This window comes from Euwallacea similis, chromosome 2 (assembly GCF_039881205.1).
Source record: "Euwallacea similis isolate ESF13 chromosome 2, ESF131.1, whole genome shotgun sequence".
Lineage (NCBI taxonomy): Eukaryota > Metazoa > Arthropoda > Insecta > Coleoptera > Curculionidae > Euwallacea > Euwallacea similis.
The window spans coordinates 3,545,277-3,571,843 of record NC_089610.1 but is presented as its reverse complement, the minus strand read 5'-3'; the positions used below and the strand labels follow the sequence as shown (position 1 = coordinate 3,571,843).

Sequence of the window (26,567 nt, the reverse complement as noted above, 5' to 3'; positions counted from 1 at the left end):
AGCAGGGAAAATTGGGTAAGCATTGTGTTTCAGTTTGATTATAAACAAAGTCGACGCGCATTGGCGCACGATATGCATTGGCGTATCCCATGTAACTTGACTTAAGATAACGCACTTAGATAAGAAGTACATAAGTATCTATCTAAATTATAAATATAAATAAAGGGAAAAGACACTGATAGCTAGTGATTCTTCGTGCAGGGTTTAGGGGGTCTCGGAAACCATGGACGCTATGGGATAGATTGCGGTCGATCCTGTATCTTTCATGTTAAATTGAAGGAGTTTAGAAGCTGATTTAAGATTGGAAAAATTCCGAATGCTTTCAAAGGAATCCGCGAAGAAATGTTTGGAATTTCGTTTTTCTGAAATTGTCAGGAGTTGAAAAAGAGAAAAATATTTGTATCACCGCGTAATAGAGACTGCACATTCGCTAAAATTCTACTAAAATTCCAAAATTTCACTAAAGTTATGTGAACGTTCAACCCGTGAAAAATGGTTTAAAAAAATCATAAAAAATTATTTTTAATAATTATTAAGGCATTATACGGGGTGATCCAAATCTGGGATTACCATTATTATATTAGAAACCATTAGAGATAGTGTGGGTTAAAACGTGACAAGCTTGCGCAGTGCTTTTATTTTTTGCTGGCATTATTTGTCAAAATGCTTTTCTTATAATGACTATTTGTCAGTGGTCCTTTTCCACGCCTATAAAATTGTTTAATTAGAATTATGATCCGACGATCGGGCGATACGCAACTACCATCGACTTTATTATTTTTTTGGCTTTACTCGAACGCCCTTAAACAATACCGCAACCACACTTAGGAAAAAGTCAACATATCTGTCAATAAAGATCAATTCAAATGCATAAATATATCATCTGTCTTACGCTCGCTGTTTGCCAATTATGCCATTTATGCCCATCAAGGGGTCGGACACTCAATATCCCCTGTCCATAATCTTTTACCCCAAAAACCAGTATATAGATAACAAAGTGGCAATGATGGCAACATCGCAGGAGAAAACCAACCATTTGACATTAGATAAATTTCGCATTAATTTTGAAGGTTAGATTGTCGCTTGTTGTCCTTGTTTAATGCAAAGTAACAGAGTAGGATAAATCGATTCTTGAACCTTTGAAGTCTAATAAGTCAGATCAAATATGGCGTTTGACAACATAAAATATTAACAAAAACCATCAAAATCAACACACAGAAGCTGTTTGAAAAATCATTAAACTTTTGGTGATATGTAAATAAAATAGGCCCTATATGTAACTATTGTAAATATAGAGTTACAACAAACTGTGATACATGTGATGGCTAATGATACCGGTGAAGAAAACCTAAGGAAAGAGCTGGATATATTGCAATCAGTGATAGATGTATCAGCTACCACTTTAGTGGGGCTCAGGACACAATGCGCTACAAGTGCCGAATTAACTCGTCAGGAAATAAGAACCCTAGAGGTACCTAGTATTTTAGTAGATATTCACTTTGTACTGAATATCTATAGCTTTAATTGTCCTCCCTTTTGAAATTGTTAATGCCCTTGACATTGAGCCAACTTTCTCCCTTTGAGATGAGTTACTTTTGTCTACAAAGAAGGACAGTGTTGAGCTTAATCAAAACTAGGCTATGGAATATTTGAATTAAGAAGCACCAGGATGCAGAGAGTCTTTAAAGCACTAAAAACATACTACTGACCCCTATCTTTTTGTTTTACAAGATTTTATACTTCTCAGCAATTGGTTAATTCACAGTTTAACTTACAGTTTTATAGAAATAATAATTTATCTAACATTAAAATTTAAAATCAATTAGCAAATACTGCTTCCAAGATTGTGTTCAAAACTGTGTGTTGAGCAACAAGATTTTGAACTTTTTTGCTAATACAACAGTTAAAAGAAAATTTTACTTCAGTCAGGTTCACTTGAGCCTTCACTCAGTAATTTAGTCTTTTACCTTGTGACTGGAAAATACTACAAAAATTAAATGATTTAACACAGGATGTTTTCATATTAATCAAATTTAATTCAATATTATGTTTGGAAATAAATTATTTGGGTTGTGCTCTGTGAGGGCTAAAATTACTTAGCTTAATCATCCAAATATTTTGTTATATCTGAGACTATATCTTAGAGTTCAGGTCTTATCTCCTACTTAAGCCCTTTGTTAAGCCCCTTACACTTTACAAGTTGTAATGACAGATATAAGTATTCACAAATTATCTAGTCACTTTTGCATTAAACCAATGTAAAAAAATCGTGTTTTCACATCATTACAAACACCACTTATACTAACTTGTTTTTTTTAGGGGAAATTGATAAAGCTCTTTTCACAACAATTAGTGGCAAAATCTAAGTTGAAAAACGGCATTGGAATCTGCATGCCAGATCTTAAGCAGTGGCTTCAAATTGTTGGTTTAGAGACAAGTTCTATTACTGCAATTTGCCAAAAAATATCATCAGTAAGAGTAGTCAGCATGCTAGCTTAAACTGAAATAAACAGGATTTCTATTTGTACAGGTAGAAGAACTGCAAGAAAAAACTGAACATGAATTGAAAACATTATTAACTGATAAAAATGCAAGTCCCGAAGAGTTGTGCAGACTATTCAGGGCTTTGCATAACTTGAAGAAATATACAGGTACTCTATTTCTCACATAAATCAACTTCAGATTAGAAACACTATGAGCATTACAGATATCCTGAAACGAGGAGATCAAACAAGTCAAGAAACCCAAGATACTAATTTATCTTGGGACTCTTGGGATAGGAATTATGTAAAAATAAAACACGGCCTCTCCCCAAGAGCGACTAGATCGCGTGCCACTCGAGCTTCAGTTCCATCAGAGGAAAACCTCTTTAACAACAACCACAAAGCCAGTGCGACTATTGCACCTAGTCCATCTGTATCCAGTATCAATTCATTAAATGCTAGCAGTGTCGTTTTAGGTGCTCCACCTCTTACTCCTCCAGGTTATAACACTTCAAATGTTTTTAGTCCACCCAAAGAAAGAGGGAAAGGTAAAAGCAATTGCTGTAAAAGGCGACTTGTGTAATATTTTGTTTGCAAAAAATGTCTTTGATAGAGAAAAAGTTTCCTACAACGCCCCCAGCCAAAAGAAAACAGCTAATCAACAATTCGTCGGGTTTGTTGACCGATACATTCCCGCTGACTAAAAGCAAGTCACATGAGTCTCAACTTGCAGATACAAAAAGCAAGAATAACGGTGATTTGGATAATATTAAGTAAGTTTGGAAAAGGTTTTATTTTCATTATCTATTTGTGTTTAACGAGTTTTTAATTAGACGTACTGTGATTATTATATATTTATTAAATTATGAGAAAAGAGGGAAAATACAATTTTTATTCTAATTCATCAGTACTCAGAAATCAATGTAAAAAAAACCATTGAGTTAAATCAAATAAATAGAAAAATTTCAAACATTGTCTCTTATTTTCATAGATTGCTTTAAATTCATTATGAAAGAAATGCAAGAACTAAACATCCTTGTAAATTGAACAAAGGTCTTAAATTTTCGGAAATTATTGATAAAAAATTCGAATTAAACACGTTATTGCTCATTTAAAATATTTTATTCTTTTCATGCAGTGAAACTAGAAATTCTGTTCGTCGAGGAAGACTACCTACCGAACCTGGTCCTGAAACCATGGGTTTTACCAGTCCTGTGTTCGCTAGTCCCATTAAATCTCCCCCGTATAACTCTATCGGAAATGACAGCGATGACTCAAGCTATAAATGTAAGTTTTAACAAGAGTATGAGAACAGTATACATCGACTCTAATACATAATGTGCAAATAAAATTTGGAAATTGGGGAGAGTTGGTATAAATTGACTGGTCAAATTCTTTGTAGTCACTTGACCAGATATTTTCCCACTCACAGTTCCACACTGTATATGATCAATATTAGTTTTTTTGATGCCATAAATAAATGTCATAAAATATGCAAAAACGCATTTTTCAACAGCAATGAGACTTCAAGTACCGAAGTCTCCCCAAACCCCCCCTATCAAAGTAGGAATGGCGCATCAAATCGCGCACAGATTTACCAAAAAGTTTAAACTCAACGGCTTCTGTGGTATGTGTGGACAGAGGATTTTTGGCAAAGCGCTTAAGTGCAGTGAGTGCAAGTACGTCTGTCATCGGGAGTGCCAGGAAAAAGTGCCACCGTCGTGTGGTTTACCTCCCGGGTATTTGACGGCATTTATACAGAATCTTGAAGGTACTCAAGGTAAGGATTTTGGTATGTCCTATTTGTATGCTTTTGAGAAAACATAAAACGTCATGACTGAATTCAAATATGAATGTAGTAATAGGGGTTAATTTTATAGTATTTTATGGTACTTATTCCAATTTTTAGATCTAAAATAATATCTTAACTTCACTTTTCTTTTTTTAATTGCTCATGGCACTGTATAATTTTATAAATTATACATTAATATACAATTAAGAGTTGAATATGCAACGTGTTTTTGAGATGAAGAAAGATGATGTTACATGACTCATGCCTTATAGGGTCTATTAGTTACTCTCCAACCAGTGGCCAAAAAAAAAGAAACAGTATTGTCACCTCATTAAATCGTGTGGGACATAGGAAAGGATCGCATCCTTCGACGGCCTTTAATAATACGGGCGGTGTTCAAGTAAGTAGCCTCTCTTTTGTTTAAAAATAATGTGTTTCACTAGACGAAAATGCAAATTTACTGCCTTAGCTTACTTCAACTCGGTTATGATTAGCATTGTGGCAGCAAGTTAGCTACTTCTTTGTCTTGTGAAACTAATAACTGTTATTTAGGATTTACAATATTGATTTTTTATATGCCCTTCATAGCCGCCTGACAGTAGTTCAAATACATCAAGTTGTAATAGTTCTACACCGTCAAGTCCGGCTGTGCACAATTCGACTACGCCCCATGGAAGTCAAAAGCAATTTCATTTTCCTGGTAGGTCTGGCTATTTTCTTACTCACAAATTTTTCAAAGTAATATATTGTAACTAAGTAAAATACTAAAGTTTTTAGTATTTTAAACTGGCGAGTCATTTAATTTATTTTGTTGACTCACCCTGGCTAATTTTAATAGATTATTTATTTTCCACATGTCCTATTTACTAGTATAGTTATAGTATAAATTACTCTGTATTTTATTGCTTACAAGAAACAAAATGTTTAACCTATTTTATAGATATTATGCATTCCGAACCAATTAAGGAAGTTACCCTCGAAACTCATCCTTTGCCTGCACTTTCTTCCCCTCGTCACAAACTAGTAAGTAGTCAACTGTCCAGAGAGAGCGACAAAACCGTATCCCAAGCGTCCAACAGCACAAGTTCGGACTCGGTCCGAACACCTGTGCGTTTAGACTCTCAGGACAGCCAAGTTTCCGACACGGATACACTGACTGATGCCCATATGGCTAGACAAAATAGTGTATGTTATTATCGGTGTTTTGTTTTAATTGGAAATGTAGCTTATTAAGTATGATCTGCAGCTCTCTTTAAAAGAATGGGACATACCCTATGATGAGTTGAAGTTTTTCAAGGAAGTAGGAACTGGTCGGTTTGGAACAGTGCATCGGGGATTTTGGCACGGAGACGTGGCGATTAAACATTTAAACGTCAAGGACGATAAAACTTTAGAGCAGTTTAAAATGGAGGTGGCGATCTTTCGCAAGACCAGACACGAGAATTTAATACTTTTTATGGGGGCCTGCATGAAACCTCCCAAATTAGCCATCGTTACAAGTTTTAGCAAAGGAAATACGTTGTATACTCACATCCATTTGAGGAAGGACAAGTTCAATATTAATAGGACGACGACGATGGCCCAGCAAATTTGTCAGGTGAGTTAGTGTTTGATAATAAAGTTTTGCGTAGTAAACGTAAAAAATCCATAGTAATTTTCATTATTTTGGTTGATTGAGTTAACTTTTAGTTTATGGGGAGATATGTTTCCAAAAATGTATTACTATTCCTTACGTTAAACTAACAGCACTTATATACCACCTCGTACACAATTTAATATCATTCCAAAATAGGAATTTTTTTAGCTGTACTTATATATAATATATCTAATATTGATCGTTTTTTTGCAGGGCATGGGGTACTTGCATGCGAAAGGAATAGTTCACAAGGACCTCAAAACAAAAAATATATTTTTAGAAAATGGAAAAGTTGTGATAACAGACTTCGGTCTTTTTAGTGTAACGAAACTATGCTTTGGTCATAGGTAATTTACTTGCGACTGACAAGGAAAAAAATAATAAAATTCATTATGTTTTAATATAGGATCGAAAGCTTAAGCATTCCTCCTGGATGGCTGTGTTACTTAGCTCCTGAAATGATGCGTGCGTTGGATGCGCATCGGTTTCACGAAAAGGAATTGCCGTTTAGTAGGTCCTCAGACGTGTACGCTTTTGGGTAAGATCAGCATGGAATTTATTGTTTTCGAATTCTTGACGTCTGTTTTGCAGTACTGTATGGTATGAGTTATTGTGCGGAGAATGGCCCTTTAAAAACCAATTGCCAGAAGCCGTAATTTGGCAAGTAGGTAGGGGAATTAAACAGCCTCTTGCCAATCTGCAAGCGTCCGCAGAAGTAAAAGTAAGAGTGTATTTTATTTTATTTATGTTTAAGAAAGGAGTTTGGTGCCACGGATACTCGTCTGTGGCAACCTCAATAAATCTTGTTGTAGGTTTAAATTATTAATGTGCTCTCAACTTTGCAATAAAACTTTCCATATTGCATTCCACGGAAATTAGCTGCTCGTTAAAGTTGAAATACTATTAATAATATTCCTCTAAATATGGTAAAATAATCGTATTGTTGCCTTTCAGGATATTCTCATGCTCTGTTGGCAGTTCAGAGAAGAGAAACGGCCGGATTTCCAAAAATTGTCCGACATTTTGGGAAAGTTACCGAAAAAGAAGTTGGAGAGAAGTCCCTCGCACCCAGTGCATTTGAGCAGATCTGCTGAATCCGTATTCTAAATTAGCATATAGGTTGTTGATTTTGAAGTGCCCCCGTTTATAGGTTCAGTCTCATCGTTGTAAATATTAGATCAAGGCAAGTTTTACATGGTGGATACTTTAAACGGGAACCGTAGTAAATATGAATAGAATTATGAATGTATATAAAATATAATATTTCCGAAGCTACTTTTTAAAGAAACGTGTAGTGAAAATTTAAAAGAAATAGTGAGCACAATACACAGGGTGATTCATAGACTGCCCAAATTAAAAATCCTGTATTCTTCGTTAAAGGGGTGTTTCATTTAATTTGTTTTACTTGAAATCCCCATTAAGAGATAAAGGGTGACTAACGTAAAAAAATATTTTTATATTTTTATATAAGTATTTTTTTTATATTTTTAAAACAGAGAATGTAATAGTTTGAAATTTGGCACATGTCAAAGGTACTGCACGTCTAAGATGTGTTCTACGTTTTCGGGTGTCGTATTTTTTTTCAGGATCACTGTTCGAAAAGTTGGAGTATTTCAGCCTTGCTAAATCTACATTGTTTCGCCATTGTGTGGCTCAGACAGATCGCGAAACTTTGTTTTGGCGAAACTCAAAACCGCGACAGATGAAGATAACTTCTTTGAAACTACTTTTTTTTGCGAAAAATTTAAAATAGTAGTAATTTGTGGGAAATTAAGAGACAAATTCGAAAATGTCACGACTGTTGCAATAAATCAGTGGCAGGACACTTATTTTTTAGCATCTTCACCATTGGAGCACATAAATTTTAGAAAAATGCTTTCAATTTGAGAAAATGTTTGACTGAGTCGATGTGATAAATTTCAAAATACATATTTGATTATCGGATTTTAAAGATATAAAGAAATAAAAATATGACAACACTCTGTGTCTGTTTAATGAGATGTCCTAGCGTAAAACTTAAAAAAATACGGGGTTTAATCTTGTGTCACTGTTTGTTAATTGCCCTGTATTACATTTATTTCTATTCTGTGATTTTAATGACGGAAAAGTCTTGTTCGATCTGTATATATAATGTCGTGAACACAAATCTAACGCCCAGATTAATTTAAATTAGATATATTTCCTTTTTAGTATCCACCTAATGTAAGTAACAAAAGGGATTGTTCTAGTGGATAACGGGGAATCAAGTAGCATTAAGACAACATTCCTCGACTTATTTTTTAAAAGGAGAGTCGTCACAAATGAGTGAGACGTCACATTTGTTTGTCCCCAACGTTTAGTGTATAATGTGATAATAGCCGCTTAGTGTCGTTTTGACATTTCTTGCAAAAAATAGATATGTAATATGGTTTGAAACCTGCAATTGTTCCACATTCAAACAGACAATATATTCCTTGATCAATTAATCGACTTGTAAGTAATATTTATTTCAAACTGTACAGGGGATACCGATGGATATAATTCGTTATTATTTGCAATTGCAGGGCATCTACATGGCAGGTGAAAGCAATGTGCGTTTGTCTAACATTTGATTTAAACTCGTAATAAAATAAATTCAGTTGAAATGGTCATTTATATTGCCGCATTGAGTGTGAACTGGTGCGAATGCCTGGATTTGCTATATCTTAATCGTAATATGTGAAAGGAAAACGTTCAGTGAATCACAACATACATATGTACGTATTTAATGCGATTCGGATTATGTCAGCATTTTAGCAAATAGATTAATTTAATTCCTAATAATCGATAGATAAATGATCATTTAATTCACTTGTGTGTAAGCCATTATTCTTCAAAAAAGGTAAAAGAAATTATGAACGATCTTCCTTAAAAATGTAGAAAAATAAAGAGAAGCGTTGTGATTAAGTCTATAATTCCAGAATTTAATGATTTTATCCGATATATTATTATAATAAGACATTTAATAATCGAATTTAAAATCCTTTATATGTACGACTCGTTTAGTAAGTCTTCTATTTTACAAGGTATTAAGAAGTTTTGCCCCATTAGTTGTGTTTAAACTGCGAATTTATCATTTCACGTCGACGAAGGTTATTGTAAATCGAGACAAATGTTTTGCATTCAATTTCTTATCGTTTTCCAAGTCTATATTTTTAAACACGATATAATTCAATTCTTGGGATTTGCTGTTAATTTGATAAACGATTGTGAATGCATAAAAAGAACTAGCTAGTTTACTTTCTTCGTACACTATATTTAATGGTATTTATCACTATTAAAGAAGTGCTCGTGATAAATTATAAATATAACTTATTTTCATATTTTTCAAAAACAAGTCAAACTAGAATGTTTAAATGTGGAATAACACCCCAACGCATTACCATGAAATTGTCTACTCAAACATAGTCGTAGTTTTTTACTTTTATGAAAGGTTAAAATTTTCAATTGTTGTACCAAATGTGCAGTGTTGAAAGTATAGAATAATACTAAGTAATTGAAAAAAAAATGCTTTTTTTATTCACTAATTAATTGTATCTATTACTGTAAATATTTGTAAATAATTGGTCCGTCTCGCTGAGAGTCAGCAGAATGTAAATATGTTGCGGAACTATTAAAGAGGCATTCCTAAAGTTTTCTTCAAACTCTAGTCAATTTTATCGAGAAAATATTTAAGCGAGGTCGACCCAAGTTGAATCGCGCGGATCGTTGCTGCTTATTTTTCAATTCTAACTTATTCACATCCTTTAAGTCGATGTACAAATCAATAGACTAGGGTGAAAACGAAATAAAAATATACAAATTCAAATTAGTCCTTTATTGCATCATACTATAATAAGTTGCCAAAAAAGGGAATTTTCTTTATTTTATTTTACAACTTCCCCTTAAAAATTTGAAACGTCAACCAGCGTTTCTTGATAACGAATTTATTGATTCACTAGTTACAGGGTAATATTCATTTTTTACGTCGAGAAAAATAAACAAATTGGGAAACATACGAAATTAAACCAAACTCGTACTAGACTTTTATTGTCTTAAAATAATAGATTGCTTTCAATATACATAAATGACACCCACATGTAATGATATATTCATAATTATATACTTTTATTTACCATTTTTTAATTTAATTACAAAGCAATGAATCACGGAATCTTCTCTCCTATTTCATTTCCCTTAAACCCTATTTCCATGACCATTTGCTTTTCAATTAAATGAAAAATAGGTATTATACATATTCTTAATCTACATAAGACAACCTAAACTATAAAGAAACAAATGAAGATTTTACACAAATTTGTAGACAACCGTAAAGTACGAGCACTTATTTTTAAAAAAATGAGCATTCGGTTAATATCGTTTTATACACGGACTTTTCTTTTTGGTGAGTATCGTAATTCTAGTGCTCAAATATCGCGTATATGGTTAACAACTATGTCTTTAATTTCATGACTAGCACAAACTTAATATTTACAATAATTAATTATTATAAAGAGAATGTATACGGTATTTTCATTTCAAAACTCGCTACCTTCATAATTTTTTTCGCAAAGAAACCTATTGTTATAAGTTACCTTGGTGAGAAGGTGGGGAATAGAATCCCCATTATAGTAGATACCAATTTTCCATCGATATTCCATTGTTCAATATCTCAATTAACATATTTTTGGATATATATCTATTTTTCTTTACAAAAAGGCGAAGTGGAAACAGCTACTTTGAATTAAAAGTACTATATGTATGGAAATCAGTCTATAATACAATAGTAATAGATCGGATCTAACTGTTAAGCTCTTTGTAGATGATCCAATTTCAAAAATATTAAATAGTTTTTTAATTTTTTTTTTAAATTTAAAATGTCAAATTTCCTATTTAAATAATACAGGAAATCCGACGCGTTTAAAAAATTATACAATATCTTAAAATTGGCTAATCTAAAATAGACTTGGACAAGGTTTTATGCATGTAAAAACACATAATTTGCGTAAGTATAAATAGGATATGCTGAAAGAAGTCATTGGCTTCTTGATTTTTAATGTGATTTTAACTGCACTGCAGTTATTTAGAGACTATTTGGCAAGGGTATGAAAATACGTACTGAGGTATATAAAATTAAAAAAAGTTCAAAATGGTTGCGAATCTATATAGATACATTTTGCAATAACATGTGATGTTTCCCTAATCGCTAATATATGGCAAGATTTTTATTTGTTCATTTGGCTAAAAATGACTAGGAGTGAAAGCTTTGAATTCGAAGTAACATAGAAATATAATAAAGATATATATTTGAATTCCCAATGCTGAAATGTACAGGAGGGCCCAAATTCGATGAGATTTTGGGTGTTTTCAGCATCTGGAAAACATATTACGTTTCCCGAAGTCGATTTTACATTTTGTCAAGATGCAAGTAGTGATGTTTTCAAACCAAAATTTCAACCAAAAAAATCCTAAAGATGTATAGAATTTGGCAATATTGAATCTTGATCGAATTTTTTAGTTGAAACTAGAACGCTTTGGTTTGCCATATTTTCTTCATGAAGACTCATAAAACAAACTTCAGGCTTATGCAGCAATGACATTAAATGTTGTGGATATTCTGGATTTATTTTGTTTCGTTTATTCTAAAAAATATATACTAAAAAATCAGTATTGTCACAAACTTACCCACTGAGTTATAAATGACGTAAAATGGACTTTCAAAAGGTATTTACAATCGTCAAACGAACTTGTGTTTTTTGCTTAAATTGTTAGGGGTAACTAATCCAATATTGATAGAACACCGCCTAAATGTTACCTCGCTCACAAGCAGCTTCTTATGCTGCAGAAAGTTGGGCCGATATGGACCTTTTAGATTCTAATTTACATTCCATCTCTGCATAACTATATTTTATCCTCATTCAGCACATTCTATCCAGAATAATATCTAATAAAAAAATTATAGAAATCATTCATTCCTATGCGAAAACATTTCTCATGTGGATAAAGTTTAGGAAAATGCCGGAGTTTTGACTAAAGTTGCTGCTAAAAAGTCGAATGTGAGCTAGGGTAAACACTACTATCACTGCTTAAGGAGATTCTTTTTTTTCTGCCAACTGAGAGGGTACCTCCACTTGAAATGATATACCATAAGGCCTTAAGTGGTAGATTAAGTATTCTAGGACGTACATCTGGTTTGGAGTCACGTAATGGAATGATACTGCGTTGTCTGAACAGCATTCCATACCCTATATGAACGTAAATCTATAGCAATGGGAATTGAGAATGGCAATTGAGAATTTTTAACGTAATATTGCAAAATTGTGCAATGTGATATCTGCGAAATATAAAAAAACGGAGGAAGAAGGGTCACTAGATGAATGTATAGGGTTTCTCCTTATGATTAGATAACCTTGAGGGCTCTTGAAGAAATGAGAATTTCGTAAATTATTGCTTAAATTAATTTTAAGGTGAAAGACCCAGTACGGGCAACTTTAGCTAAAGATAATTGCCACAGAAAAAAACGCAGGTTTTGCGTATGGTTAACAAGGAATGGCGCATAAGTAACCGACTGCATACTAAAAGGGTGTCGTAGCCTTTATTTTCGCTTTTCCTCTAATTTTACCCCTTTGATAAAATTGTCAGGACTTTAAAAAAGTTTACATTTACCTACCTCTTTATTTTCATAATAAATGTACTGCCAATACCAGAAACTCTTTGAAACATGACCAGGAATTAGATGATGTTCAGGAACGAAGGGGAAAAATCGTCCACGCCCTAAAGAGTCCCTGGAATCTCCTGCTGTCACATTCACCGCCTCCATACATCGACCCAACTCCACGTCTTCAGCGCCATTATCACTTTTTGAGCAACCCGAAGCATTTTTGAGCCCAACCTGTATACATTTAGAGAATATTTTTTGTCAATGATTATCTTCTAAAGGAAGCTGATGGTGTACCTCGACAAATCGCTTTAAGGCTTCCTTGCTCAATACATAACCAGCTCCGCCGCTCATATACCCTTGTTTCACGTAAGGCTTAAACCGACAACCAAAATATATTGATTGGTTCGAACTATATGGCATCAGCATGTACCTTAAATTTTCTAATATCACATACCTACAAAAAACACTAAAATCTTTGACTGAAACATACAGTTTTGTAAATTATTTTACAACTTTCTTAACTCAGTTCCACCTCAAACTATACATACCATCTGTGCTGCTCTGAGTAAAAAAAGAGATATCGTTGGGTCGTGCCACACTTTGGATGAGGCGAAGGTAAAATAGGTTTGTGATTTAAATTAAAAAGAGAGATTCTGATTATTGTTTTTGGGATTTATAGATAAGTTTACAGGTTAGTATATATATACTATGTGCATCTGAACTATCATTACTATACAAATTTTGCATGAGTGTAGCAATAACCATCTTGTATTGTCACACACTGTAAACTTAAACGCTGATCAATAAGCACTTACGTATCATCATCTGCTTTAAGGAACCAATCGGCTTTATCAAAATAATGCTTATAGACATATTCGAAGGCCCGTTTTGTTTTACCCCATAAATACTTTCGGCCTTCATTTATAGGGAGAGCTACAGAGGGTAACGACGGATCTGAAACATAAAACTATTGATAAACTTTGAAAAGATAAGGATAATTAAGGTAAATGCGCCTTATCAGAGCATCGAAAGGAAAGACTCAGATCGATCGCCTAAACAGATGTTCATATATTTATATTAAATATACAGCGTGTATATTAAAAATCATGCGTTTTTGACTATAGGTCTATTAGCATTTTTTTATTAATTTGCAGAGTACTATCGCCCCCTGAAATATCCCTATGAAGATATGTTAAACTCTGTGTATTATCTGCTATATTTTGTGACTTAATTTGTTTCTTGACCATTAATTGTTGGGGTTCCTTTTTCTTTGAAACAATGTCCTCAAACCTTGAGAATTTCCTGTTAATATTGTAATGAAAATCTTGTTAAAATAAATCAAAGTTTAATAGACGGGTCAATATATTAACAAACAATGCAACAGACGATTTTTAAATTAATGATTATTATCACAGTGCAGTTCGTTGAATTGCACTAATGAAGCAAAATTTAACAGCAATTCATACAGTTTTGAGGCAAACAGGATGTGTAATTTAAGTATTGTAACTTTTCAATCTCAAATATTTCGGATAAACGGGAGCATGCAATAAACGATGATAAACCCACACAAAGTCAAAATACAACTGCAAATTTAATTAAGTCATTGGGAATGACCCAAATTGTTGCTGCCAGACGATATTTCGATTGATCGCGTTTGTAAGATTATCGCCTACGACAATATAATTTTGCTTCAAATATCCCAAAATAATCAGTATAGATTTAAACACCGTAATTCCGCATTTGAAATTAGAAATAATTTGAAAATTAATTGAATAATAATTTTTCATGTGAACTAAGTAACGCATAAAATGTATCATTTAATGTAATGCAGAGAGAATGCGGATAAAACTGTAGATAACCAAACCATGGAAAGGAAGTGACAATTATTGTTTATAAGATAGCTGGAAAAAAATACGTGTATACAGTCTTCAGGATATTCGGCATTAACTTTCTATTAACTTAAGTTCTCTTTTGCTGAAAAACTTTCAGCAAAGTGCAATAGTGATGTTCGCACCAACTTACCTTCTTTCGAACTCATGAACAATAATACATTACATCTCTTCCCCCAAGTATGCTTAACATGTTTCGCCTTTTTCTCGTGATTACTAGGTCCGGTCATAATCCAGCACAGCACTTTCACGCCATTATAGAGCTTATCAGCTACAGAACTGTCTTCCAGTAAATGAAATTCTTCATCTTTAGAATGTATACCTATAGAAATTACGACGATTATTATGAAATATGTATTTCAATATTATGTCAAATTAACAACCTGGATCAATAGTTGGGCCCGCTACAAATTCCATTTCATAACTGCTATGAGGGTCCGAAAATGTGATTTGCTGTGATAATGCAACATAAGCTACAGTGAACCCTATAGCTAGGCCAGATAATAATGTTAGGATGCAGTGTTTGTTTAGTGATTGCCTGAAATTATTATATAAGGATGTATAACATCTACGTTTATTGCGGACAGGGCATCCCACGAGAGGTGATCTTATATCTTTTCTTGAAAACTGTAAGAGATACAAATGGTTAATATCCAATTTGTGCGAAAAGCCATACTTTACCGCACCTTGATTGCTGTTGACCGAATGATGAGAAGGAAGCGTTACAGTCTAAAATCGAGAGTAATAAGTATATTTTCTCATTCACTAATAAATTTGTGTTAATTGTATTATTGTGTCCTAAACGTTCAAATTTGTATATACAGAGTGTAACATATCATCAGTGAGAAATTATAGGGAGCGATACTACTCTGCCAAATAACAGAAAATGCTGATACACCTATGGTTAAAAACGCACCATTTTGGATATACAGGGTGGCAAAGTTTCACATTTTTTTCTAATATTTTGCGTTTTACTCACCTAAGGGAAAAACAATTATTCGGCTCAGTTACTAACTATCTGGAATTCGTAACGTTTAATCAAATTTCTCAAAATAAAAATAAATCTAAAGAAAAACAAAATTATAAAAATTGTTGAAAATGTACCCCCCACATTTTTTTATTATTTTGCAGAGTACTATCATTCCCTGAAATATCTCCATGATGATAAGTTACACCCTGGATATTACATAATATTTATATTACTGTTTCCTTATCTATCTGGAAAAGTATAGGAGCAGTGGAGAATTCTCTTATCCAAACAGTTTAAATTTGACTACTCGGTAGAGGATCAATCATCTCTCGTGGGCTACCCTGTACCTACACCCATGTACAGTGCAGATATATCTTAGATGTATATAATAGGTTAATATAGATTTAAGTCCTTAGACGACAATAGTATAAAAATAATGTTACATGCCTCAAAAATTATGATGATCAAGTGAATACCATTTCTTTAAAACATGTAACAAAAACATACTTTAATTTCAGGAGATGATTCATTATAATCACAAAATATAACTGAGAGCACAATCTTATGTTATATGCTGTATAAACCTAGCATTGCAAGTTTCAATAGAACAAATAAATTTACTTTTTAAAATTACTATTTAGTAAACAGTAAATTCTTAATGCAGTACATTTTAAATTTTACCTGGGATTTTAGCTGAACATAAGTGCTAACTATCCTTAATATTGATATCTACTGGAATGAACCTACTTACCATTTATACATCCTTATTTGTCTCATATCAAATTGTTTCTAAATGAGACTGTTTTATATACCCATCTGACCATTGTTAAAAATACCTCTGGGTGTAATACAATTAGCCCACATAACCATCAGTGTTTTAAATGTCTGCACAGCCTTAAACAATAATTTTAATTAAAGAAATAAATAAAATGTCTTTACGGCCGTTTTTCCTGCATACAAAATACAAATATTAAAAATGAAAGAATAACCATATAGTAGATAAACCCAGCAATATCAAAGAACCTCTAGTATGTCTACACACAGAGGTAATTCAATTGTTTAAACCATTTGTCTAAAGATAAGCCACATATAAAAGTTCATTCTAATAATTTGATACACTAGGGGTTCAAAAACTGAGGGTTTGAAGGAGTTCAAGATAGTCCATAGCTTGAGAAATAATTTTATATAATTTGCACACATCTGATATCACCCTTCTCTTTACAATTGAGAATAATTCTTGCTCTTAATAAATTTTCTAGTTTTATGAGTACGTATTAGGATTTAAGCGATTCAATTTAACTCAATTAACCTTCTTAAAATTTGTTTGTCAGTCTAAGAAGTGGCCAAAGGAAGAAATATTGGGGCCCTTATTTAATCCTGATACTACTGCCCCCAGTAACTATTGCTAAATTAAATTTCATAGTTAATTTTCAAGTTTATTAATTGATATAGCTATTATTAATATGTTTAGCATAAAAATAAATAAAATAAACAATACTAAAATTAAATATAAAAATGAACAATTTTATATAGAAGAAAAATATTTAGGATGACAACAATTATTACAGGTACTTACAGTACAATTCTGGCAATTTCATTAGACAACTAAAAACTCATTATTACTTTCCCTGATAATGGTTTTATTAATTAATGATTAAACCTCTCCCTGTTTGAATCCAATTCACTCGGCAATGTTTTTGTTATTTTCCATTCCTTCTCTTCCTTTCGTTTGTCACTATTATCCCCTCTCCCTAATCTCTCTTCTCCAAACTTAATTTTTATTCCTCTAGATGTCATATCCTGTGGTGTCAACTAGCGAGAAAATACAATTGGTGGCAACGCCGCGGTTCCAATTTCAGACCGATTTTAATTGTAAACTCAAGTTTAGGTGACTTAATAGTAACTTCAGAGATAAATTTAAGGAAAAAATTAAAGTCGCACAATCAAAAGAAACAGTTAAGGAAGTAAAAAAGTTTTATTTTATTTTAATTTAATTGTTAAGGACAGTTCAACTGCTTAACCTCAGTGTCAACTTCACTTGCCATCAAACTTTTTGGTTTTTGTTTACTAACAAACTATTTGCTAACAACGTTTATTTTCTCCTAATTTTTACGCAATTTAATTAATTTAGAAATTCATTATTTTCCGATCAAATCATAAATAATAACTCTTGTTTTTAATCTGTTTATTAATTTTGTGTAAATAAACTATTTCTGTGAGTAGTGTGGCTTGACAACAAAAATGACCTTGAAGTCCCTTTAAACTGTTAAAAGCCCTCAAAAAATATTTTCATAAACATTTTCCCAGTTAATTGACTGTCTTTGGGAAGCAAATCGGGATGTGTTTGACATGGGTGCATGTCTAACGTTGGAACGTGAAGAGGGAAAAGCTAAGAGACGAAGTGAGGAAATTGACAGGCAACTAGGAGAGTTTGCTCGACAGCAGAGCAATGTTATCAAAATCTTACTTTTGGGTGAGTAATACCATAAAATTACAACGCATGTTTGAAAACTTATTTCAATCATGCTGATAAGACATGAGCCTGTAGATAGATATAATAAAAGATGATTATAAAAAGAAATTTCAAGTAAGCTTTAAAACTTAGAGGCATCTCTTCAATAAATTCATCAGCATGACTACTTTAACTTTCAAGTTTTCAGAATGATGCTATAATGTTTAATGAAGGTGTTGTTGACAATTATTTATGAATCACTCTTTATACCTTTATTCTTTTAAAGGCATTATCATTTGTAGAACTTATTCTTATCCCTATTAGTATATTCTCAAACTTAGGTGCTGGAGAAAGTGGGAAAAGTACCCTAGTAAAACAAATGAAAATAATCCATGCTGATGGATTCACTCACTCAGAATTGAACAGTTTCCGTCCAACAGTATTAGACAATCTCCTTTCTTCTATGAAATATGTCCTCGCTGGAATGGGTCTCCTTCGAATCAATTTGGAACACACCCGAAATAAGGTAAAAATCAGGATATCTAGTCTCTTTATATGAAGAGCAGTGCCATTAAGTAAGTATTGAGTAATTGTATTGATAGCTAAGCAGATGGTTGTGTATTAGAAACTATTGATACCAATGCATAGAGATAAATTTTTTTATGCTTATACTTGTATGTGTTCTAAATTTAACTCTAAACATTGCAATAATAACCAGATTATAGCAAAAAGTCTGAAACATCCTTGTTATTCTGTGTAATTAGCTTTAATATTCAACGTAAATAAAAACTAAGATTGCTACATAACACTGTAGGCAAAAACCATGCAGTCTAGGTTTTTAATGACATGTTCACCTCCTATAATAAATATTTTACAGTTATTTAAAAGCGGGATAAAATAAAATGAACACATTGTACCTTAGAAAATAATGGCCTGTTTTTTTGTAGACTCACGCCAAGAATGTTTTAATGGCTGACAGTTGTTTTGATATGAGCTTCACAGTCTTGCCAGATGTTGCAGCCTCATTACAAGCCCTATGGTCAGATAGAGGAGTCAGATTAGCAGTAGCCAGAGGATATGAGTATGAGTTAAATGATTCAGCATTATAGTAAGAAACCCGTTGATTGTTATGCAATTATTGGAAACTGGACTATACTTACAGTTTATTTGAAAACATGGAACGAATCTGTGATCCGAAATACGTGCCAAACCCTACCGATGTTTTACGGGCTAGAGTCAGAACTCAAGGTATCATAGAAACACAGTTTCGCATCCAAGATATGATTATCAATATGTATGATGTCGGTGGACAAAGATCTCAACGGCGAAAGTGGATTTATTGCTTCGACGACGTTAAGGCTGTATTATTTGTTATTTCGTTGAGCGGATATGATATGACTCTTCTTGTAAGTTATCTCTTCATTTTCCAAAGATTTGAGCATTAGAACGCGTGTTCTTGCAGGAAGATCCTACCGTTAACCGGATGGAAGAAAGCCTGAATTTATTTGGACAAATTGTCAACAACCCATTCTTCCGGGATGCCTCATTCGTATTGTTTATGAATAAATTTGATCTTTTCAGGGAAAAGATTTTGTACTCAAATAGGCATTTGCGGATGTACTTTCCAGATTATAAAGGTAGATTTTTCTATTTCTAATAAGAACAAAGTTTATGCAAATTTTTATGTTATTTTAGGGCCAGATAGAGATGTCGATAGAGGCGCTTTATTCATTCAGCATAAATTTATTCTGAAAAACGGTGATTCACGGAAGGTGTTGTATCCGCATTTTTGCACTGCCACGGATACTGCCAATGTGCAAGTTGTCTTTCAGTCTGTGATGGAAATGGTTATTTCCGCTAATTTAGGACAAGTAACACTTTTATAGTGAAATTTCATACAAAATTATCGTTTGTTGTCTGGTAAGTTTGTTTACATATTTCTTGCCAAAATGTGTTTATAATGTAAGCGATTTTTGTATAAATTGCTAGTGAAAAATCAGCATAATGCCAATTTTTTAACACAACTTCATTCATGTGCTTTAAAGGATTATGTCGCTTTTGCACTTTGCCTCAATGGTAAATCTTACTTATCCGCGCAAATCTAATAGATATATGGCTATACTGAAATAGCATAAAGTGCTAAATTGATTGGTTCACATAGTGGTGACAAAGAACAGGATTTTCCACTTCTTAGTATTGGGTTTTATCATTGTTATTGTTAGTATTGAAATGACTAATACAAGAACAATCAAAGTATCATCATTCTCAATAACTTAAATTTTTGGTAAAAATTGACATTGAGCGGACGATTTCGACAGCAATGTGGTTTGAGCATTTTTTACTTTAGATGTTTCTTTTTTGAGGAAGATCTCACATGTTATTTTTATATCACACATATAAAAGATCTCTAAACCTCTACAATCTCTCACGATATTTTTAATTGTATAAGAAAAATTTTGTTAGTTCCTAAAAGGTCCAATTTAATGTATTATTGTATATTCTGAAAGAAATGCTTGTTGCTTTAATTAGACTAGTTATTAATACGAAATTTGAGGATTTCTTAAACATTTTATACATATAGTAAGTGGTTAAGTGGTCATAAGGTTTCAATTAGTTATTTAAACAAGCAAATTTACTATTGTCCTTTGGTTCCTTTTTGCTGTTATCACTGCTTTATGTTCATGCGAAATATGCAATTTCTCCTAGCTGTTGGTGGAATTCGTGGAGAGATTTCAGGAGAATACAATATCGTATTAATTACCTACTTTTCCGGAGTTGATGAACGATACAAAGTTGGGCATTGAAACATAAAAATACTTCTGTACACTAGAACACAAAATTGTAATTTTGAACCTCGGGTAACGATTGGAAAGTAGTTTTTTCTGCATAAAAGTTGAAAATAGTTACTTATTATAATTGGACGAAAATTTACACTAAAAGTTAAGTTTCGTGTTAACAAAATTAAAATAAGTATTTTTATAAATTTAATAATAACTCAATATTTGATGAATACATCAAATATTGAGTTATTATTTGTTTAAAATATATAAAACTATAAAAAGATAATCTCTTTTGCTTTTGAACTTTTGTATCGGTTCAGAATGTTGGCTGAGGAAGGATTTCCGGGTATCCACCAATTTATTTATTCAAATTTTCATTAAGTGGATAAGGGCACGTATCTCTTCTAGTTTTAATATTGCATTTATTTAAATTGTTTCCTCATGCTAGATTTTAAAGATCTCTCGCTTGTGTTCGAAAAAATTGTTGCCAAAATTAGCGATAGGTATGTAAAAAATATAGTTTTTTGAGACTGTTTGTAAACTCTATTATCATTATGAAAACTTTAGGGAAAGTAGCCTCGCTATTGTGCAATTAATTGATATGCAGGGTAATTTGTAAGCAATGCACACCAAACCCAGTGCGAAAAAATAAATAAAACGGTGTCGCTTTATTGTGATTTAAGCTTTTTGAAAACGATATGGATGCAGCAGATTACGTCATATAATTTGATTGGACTCGATCCATTGCCTTGTAGATCGCCCTGTATTTTTGGTTCTATTATTAGTTGAATATTTAATATACGATCTGTGATAAAGCTCTGTGCGTATTGGAGCGTTTATCACAAGAATGTGAATTGTTCACGTTTGTGCATTATTGATTAGGAACTTTACATTTTTTATAAGTAGGTGAAATGAATTACCGTAAGGATTTTATAAATAAATGCTTTTTTAAGAATATTTGTTTTTTTTTCTTTCCCATTGGATAACTAAAATGAATTCATTCTTCTTACATAGTTTGTACACAGTGGTTCAAATTTAATGGAATCTAGTTCTACACTAGTGGTTTCTGCCTGTCTCAATATTGGTATCTAATTGTTATTGAGTAAATGAGACAAGTATGAATTTTAAACATTTATTGGTAACTCATCATTAATTATTATTACACAATATATTATGTCATTACTTCTAAACGGAGAACAACTAACGTAACTAAAAAATAAATAATACGAATAGTTGGAAATTCTATTTGCACTCAAAATAACTAATAAATACCTAAAATAATGATCTAGACAAATTAAAGCTCAAAATTCTTTCAATTCAAGTCTTCCTTATTGCTGGGAACATTCTTACGCATCTAAACTAGTATTTGCACAGACAGTAAAGTTTTTTTTTAACTACATAACACCATCTACTAATTTATCCAGTACAATATCAATTCTGGAAAATAGTTTCTATGATCGTAGTCAACTGCTCCTCTACTTTAATGCTATAGAAAAATAAAAACTGAAATCTTTATTGTCCCTAAAACTTCACTACAAAAATATTTCTGTTCTGCAGATATGTTTTGAACTTAAAATTTTAAGTTTAAATTCGAGAAATGTACGCAAATCATTTTTGAAATTCATAGAAATAAAAATTGTTCTTTTGTTAATATTCTTAGTTTGTTAATCTTATAATTCACAGAGACGTGTCTGATTTAAAGTACTCTATTACACACTGACTGACGTAAGATTACGAATTTTAACTGTATATGCATAGTTGAAGAGGTCCAAAGGGTATCTCTTTTTTTTTGTTGGGTGTAGGTTAAATTTTAATTAAAATATCGAACACAGCCATTCAAGCTTGACCATCCAAAATCTCGCAAGATGCAAGTGACTCGTTAGATATCAATTCAACTCTTGCAATGCAAAAATGTCGAGTATTTTTCTATATTCGATAAATTGTAGCATTTAAAATATGCAATGAATGAGCGGTATTGTCTACCTTCTACCATATTTAAACCTCAAGAAAAGAATGCTCCTGTCATTTGCCTTGTCGGACATATCACTGTGAAATACCTTATCCCTACTGAAGATAAAAACTAGATAAGATATTCCGGGTATAAAAGTAATTTCCTGAAATCACTAGGTTTGGTGGATATTATTATGATAGCCCCACTTCATTGAAAAGGAAATATAAACTAATATGGCCAGAACAAAAATGATGCTACCAATTAGAACATACCGAAAGCAGTTCTTTCCTTGGTATACGCTCAAAAATGTGTCTAAAGATCACAAATGCAAGTCACAACTTAAATTTTTTTAAACATTTTTCCTTTAAACTAACACCGAGCTACGAAACGTACAGTTTTGATACATTAAGGTTGGTGTTCGATTCACTGTGAATATACAAATCCCACATAATATTGCACTGTCATCCGTATAATATAAACAATTTTACTTTTAACGATATTTTCGCGATGTTATCAATTACAATATGACAAATAAAAATATAAAACAGTAAACCTTTTTTAGTTAAAGCTCTTATTCGAGTTTATAATACGGAAGATAGCAATGGTGGACAACCTTCGCAATTTGACTTCACTGTATTCACATTCTATTTATGCAATGCATTAACGAAAGAAAAAAAATGTTCTTCAAATAGGTTAGGTAATATTCATAAATCTATATGAATTAATGAAATCAATCCGTACCAATAAGTTTTACTGATATATCAAATAATTCAAAATGCACTATTATGTGGGTTTGCTGCTTGTTTCAGTGCAGACCGCTTGAACACTGAACTCAGTAATAAGGATTATGAAAAGCACCTTTACAATACAATCTATTAAAAGCTGATATACCTCTAGATTTTACTTTTTAAACATACACTGTACATTGAACAACACTATATAAATATCTTTTCAACACTTTGGGCTCGCTGAATAGAAAATGAGGTTGTTAAAATCCTTAAATATTATGCGATGGACGCATTATGGGGAATAATTCTATCCACTGTTATGCTATGGTAAAATAATGGTTAAAAATTACGCAACACGAACAATCCATTGATGCGTACGCTGAAGTACACCCGTTCTCTTTAAGTACAATGAAACACTTGAAGTTGAGCCAATAGTACTTCACAAAACTTCATCCGTAAGGATTTTTTCGGGTGTCTGAACGGGCAGCCTTTAATATTGACTAGCTGAGGTTCTCTAGTAAGTAGGTGCCTGAAATTCTGACGGACCTAAAATCGATATTCTATGAAAATATTGCAAAATTAGAACATTAATATGTTTTGAAAATTGACATAGAAATTAAGAATTTGAAAAAATAAATTAGAAATGCAGAAAAAGCTTTTTTATGGTCAAAAAATGCCAATTTTCATTAAAAATATAAATATAAATTATATGAAATGTAAAATGCGGCTCGAAAAATGTCCTTTCCGAGCTTTAGTTTTAACATGAAAAGGCCTGCAATTTTTTGAACTAATTTGCTCTTTATCTAATTCAATTCCAAAAGATTCAAAAACTAGCGATCATAAATAGATATTTTGTTTTTAAATTTTTATTAAAAAAGAGAAAACCTAACGATTTTAGGGTTAATAGTTACCTCTTGGATTAGGGCCAGCGGAAAAGGGAGGTTCTTGATAATGCTGATCAGTATCAGGTCCCCCGGGGTAAGAAGGATATGCCGTTTGCATATTGTCAGACTCAAAATTGCTAGCGAAAGCGGCGTCAGCGCCTTGTTTGAATCTTTGGAAGGCCAAGAATGCACTTGCGGCCTGTTTAATAAAATAAGACATCATTAAGTGGAAGAAATGTTTTCTGAATTGGTATTTTACTGTAACTTATTTGACATTAATATATATAGCTATTGGCCTTTTAAAAAACTGACCTCAAAATGCAATAAAAACCATATAAGACAGTCTAATATTTTCTTTTCCCATGAACTTACCCAAGCAAAAATTGAAAAGAAAGAGAACGCTATGGCAGCTCTAACATTGCTAATCCCAATTCCAGAAGGTGGATTGTCAGCTTTAGCCCACTGGTCGCACAAATACCAAAAGCCAACAAAGTACAGGAAAGCCCAAAAGCCTAAAATTTTTTAACTAAATTTATAAGCTATTTTTAGCTAAAGGTTAACGAAAGTTTGTTATTAAGGAAGTAGTACTTTATCGATATCTGCATAATGATATTTCTATGATTCGGAAATGTTTACGTGCACATTTTATGAACTCAACACGACATTGTGACTAATAGTTATTTGTGTGTTTAATATAGGGGCCATGCAATCGGCAATACAGATTTCGTTAAATAGGGGAAAATATGCACGTTTTACTTGTCACTCTTAAATCTAGCTAAACTAACCAGAGTCATAGTGAAAAGTAGAGTGTATGTTACTATTTATTATAGCACATACACTGCAAATAGATAATTTACACTTTCTCCTATTGGTACCATCAGTACCTTAGAGACACCCCCCAGATACCTTAGGACCACAGTTAAATACTTACCAGAAAACCCAAGATCAGCCAAAACATAATGTTTCCGAGTCTTTACAGAAGACATTTGCTCAAAAAGGTATTCACCCACTAAGAAACCCATACTAGCCAAGAAAGCTATTACGCTAATTCCCACACCATAGTTGCAAGCGTTTGTGTCACCGTTGTACAGGCATGTCAGCTTCTTGCTTTGTCCCATAGGTTGCCATCCTTGGGAAGAGATGCAACTAAAGACGATTATAGCAAAGAGCTGAAACACAATGAATTTTGTTGCAACAGAAATATTTCTGCTTTTAAAAATATAAAAAATATATTTGTCGCAACCCAGTGTAAGTGAAACTTTCTGTTGCGTTTTGACGTCGCAAAAGTTATTGTTCTTAGTACTAAGATTGACGGATTGAAATTTTTAAAGCAGACAAATCAATAATATCAATTCGAGTTAGGTCAAAGCATTAAAGGAATTAGCTGTGAATTACATAGACCTATAAAATTTAATGATTAGGTCCATTGCTCAAGGCCAACATTTTCTGTTTATGGTTTATTTAACAATAAAATGCAATGATGTGGAAAAAAATCTTGAAAATATTTCCATGGAATTTAAGGTTGTATCAATTATTTCCTTTACTTCCCACAACTTTGCCTTAATTACATACTAATAATTATCTATTGAAGCATTATAGATAGAATTACAAAGGAGTAATTTTCCATTATTGGCAGCAGATCCTACACGAATCATTGTTATAAGTCTGGGTCATGGGTTAATTTTATTATGTACCTAGCTGTTTAACAAATGGTCAGGCACCTTCTGTTGACTCCAACTTGACTAATGTTAGTCCAGATTTTAGTGCAATATAGATAACAGGAGTAGGGCAATAAAAGCTTTTGTATATAGATATTTAATCAGGGCGAGATGGGGACCTTCCTTTAAAACCAAATATTTATTTAACACATTTTGCGTACAGGGGCAATAAAATAATGAGAGGTTAATATTTCCTGTCCGATGCAAAATATCATTTTAAGTATAAATTAAAATCGTAATATCTTGCTGAGATCTTGGAACTGATATAATAAAATTGCCAAAAAATTGTTGACCTACATGGGATTTTTGAAAAATCAATACAACCCTCTTCACCTACTGTTACTATTGATTATAAGGAAACTGGCCTAGAATAAGATCTTTTGGGTGGAAATGACAAAGGAAAAATTAATGAATGATAAAGCTTACCCAACAAATGGCTCGTAAAATAACTGTAGGTCTTTGGGCGAAGGAAATAGGATCAAAAGCACCCCCGGCTTTGCCACCACCGTACGCTCCGACACCCTCCATGTTTTGGTTTTGACAATTTGATTACTGACTGCGACTGCACCGCGCTAGTCAAGTGAAAACTTGGAAACATTAACTTCTGTATTACATTAATTAATTAG

At 32.5% G+C, this 26,567-nt stretch overlaps 4 protein-coding genes across 4 annotated transcripts; 2 read left to right on the top strand and 2 right to left on the bottom strand.

The window, feature by feature from the left end:
* Positions 1–1,172: 1,172 nt before the first annotated feature.
* Positions 1,173–9,737, top strand: ksr (kinase suppressor of ras). Its single transcript, XM_066403494.1, has 15 exons — positions 1,173–1,471; positions 2,320–2,472; positions 2,531–2,651; positions 2,708–3,031; positions 3,097–3,256; positions 3,622–3,770; positions 4,000–4,263; positions 4,548–4,675; positions 4,864–4,975; positions 5,216–5,460; positions 5,522–5,872; positions 6,125–6,258; positions 6,318–6,449; positions 6,503–6,632; positions 6,866–9,737. The coding sequence occupies exons 1-15, from the start codon at positions 1,322–1,324 to the stop codon at positions 7,016–7,018; spliced, it is 2,706 nt and encodes a 901-aa protein (XP_066259591.1). The 5' UTR covers positions 1,173–1,321; the 3' UTR covers positions 7,019–9,737.
* A 190-nt stretch (positions 9,738–9,927) lies between these two features.
* C1GalTA (Glycoprotein-N-acetylgalactosamine 3-beta-galactosyltransferase 1) lies at positions 9,928–17,156 on the bottom strand. The gene is made up of 8 exons (XM_066405485.1): positions 17,005–17,156; positions 16,180–16,322; positions 14,842–14,996; positions 14,592–14,780; positions 13,385–13,523; positions 12,864–13,023; positions 12,579–12,800; positions 9,928–12,153 (listed from the first exon to the last, which is right to left on the bottom strand). Exons 2-8 carry the CDS (start codon positions 16,203–16,205, stop codon positions 11,995–11,997), a joined length of 1,050 nt encoding a protein of 349 aa, XP_066261582.1. The 5' UTR covers positions 16,206–16,322; positions 17,005–17,156; the 3' UTR covers positions 9,928–11,994.
* Positions 17,157–17,479: 323 nt separating this feature from the next.
* LOC136419215 (guanine nucleotide-binding protein G(o) subunit alpha-like) lies at positions 17,480–21,615 on the top strand. Its single transcript, XM_066405418.1, has 7 exons — positions 17,480–17,643; positions 17,736–17,901; positions 18,222–18,406; positions 18,828–18,988; positions 19,043–19,286; positions 19,343–19,517; positions 19,576–21,615. Exons 2-7 carry the CDS (start codon positions 17,778–17,780, stop codon positions 19,764–19,766), a joined length of 1,080 nt encoding a protein of 359 aa, XP_066261515.1. The 5' UTR covers positions 17,480–17,643; positions 17,736–17,777; the 3' UTR covers positions 19,767–21,615.
* A 165-nt stretch (positions 21,616–21,780) lies between these two features.
* Syngr (synaptogyrin) lies at positions 21,781–26,555 on the bottom strand. The gene is made up of 5 exons (XM_066405425.1): positions 26,368–26,555; positions 25,155–25,392; positions 24,596–24,735; positions 24,251–24,422; positions 21,781–23,885 (listed from the first exon to the last, which is right to left on the bottom strand). The coding sequence occupies exons 1-5, from the start codon at positions 26,467–26,469 to the stop codon at positions 23,854–23,856; spliced, it is 684 nt and encodes a 227-aa protein (XP_066261522.1). The 5' UTR covers positions 26,470–26,555; the 3' UTR covers positions 21,781–23,853.
* Positions 26,556–26,567: the final 12 nt, after the last annotated feature.

Coding starts and splice junctions, on each gene's coding strand:
- ksr (XM_066403494.1), top strand. CDS start 1,322: ATGGCTAATGATACCGGTGAAGAAAACCTAAGGAAAGAGCTGGATATA. Junction 4,676..4,863: donor ATAATACGGGCGGTGTTCAA/GTAAGTAGCCTC, acceptor TGCCCTTCATAG/CCGCCTGACAGTAGTTCAAA. Junction 6,633..6,865: donor AAGCGTCCGCAGAAGTAAAA/GTAAGAGTGTAT, acceptor GTTGCCTTTCAG/GATATTCTCATGCTCTGTTG.
- C1GalTA (XM_066405485.1), bottom strand. CDS start 16,205: ATGAGACAAATAAGGATGTATAAATG. Junction 14,781..14,841: donor GGGCCCAACTATTGATCCAG/GTTGTTAATTTG, acceptor TAATTTCTATAG/GTATACATTCTAAAGATGAA. Junction 12,801..12,863: donor CCTTAAAGCGATTTGTCGAG/GTACACCATCAG, acceptor AAATGTATACAG/GTTGGGCTCAAAAATGCTTC.
- LOC136419215 (XM_066405418.1), top strand. CDS start 17,778: ATGGGTGCATGTCTAACGTTGGAACGTGAAGAGGGAAAAGCTAAGAGA. Junction 18,407..18,827: donor TGGAACACACCCGAAATAAG/GTAAAAATCAGG, acceptor GTTTTTTTGTAG/ACTCACGCCAAGAATGTTTT. Junction 18,989..19,042: donor TTAAATGATTCAGCATTATA/GTAAGAAACCCG, acceptor CTATACTTACAG/TTTATTTGAAAACATGGAAC.
- Syngr (XM_066405425.1), bottom strand. CDS start 26,469: ATGGAGGGTGTCGGAGCGTACGGTGGTGGCAAAGCCGGGGGTGCTTTT. Junction 25,393..26,367: donor TTTTACGAGCCATTTGTTGG/GTAAGCTTTATC, acceptor ATTGTGTTTCAG/CTCTTTGCTATAATCGTCTT. Junction 24,736..25,154: donor GGCTGATCTTGGGTTTTCTG/GTAAGTATTTAA, acceptor AAAAAATTTTAG/GCTTTTGGGCTTTCCTGTAC.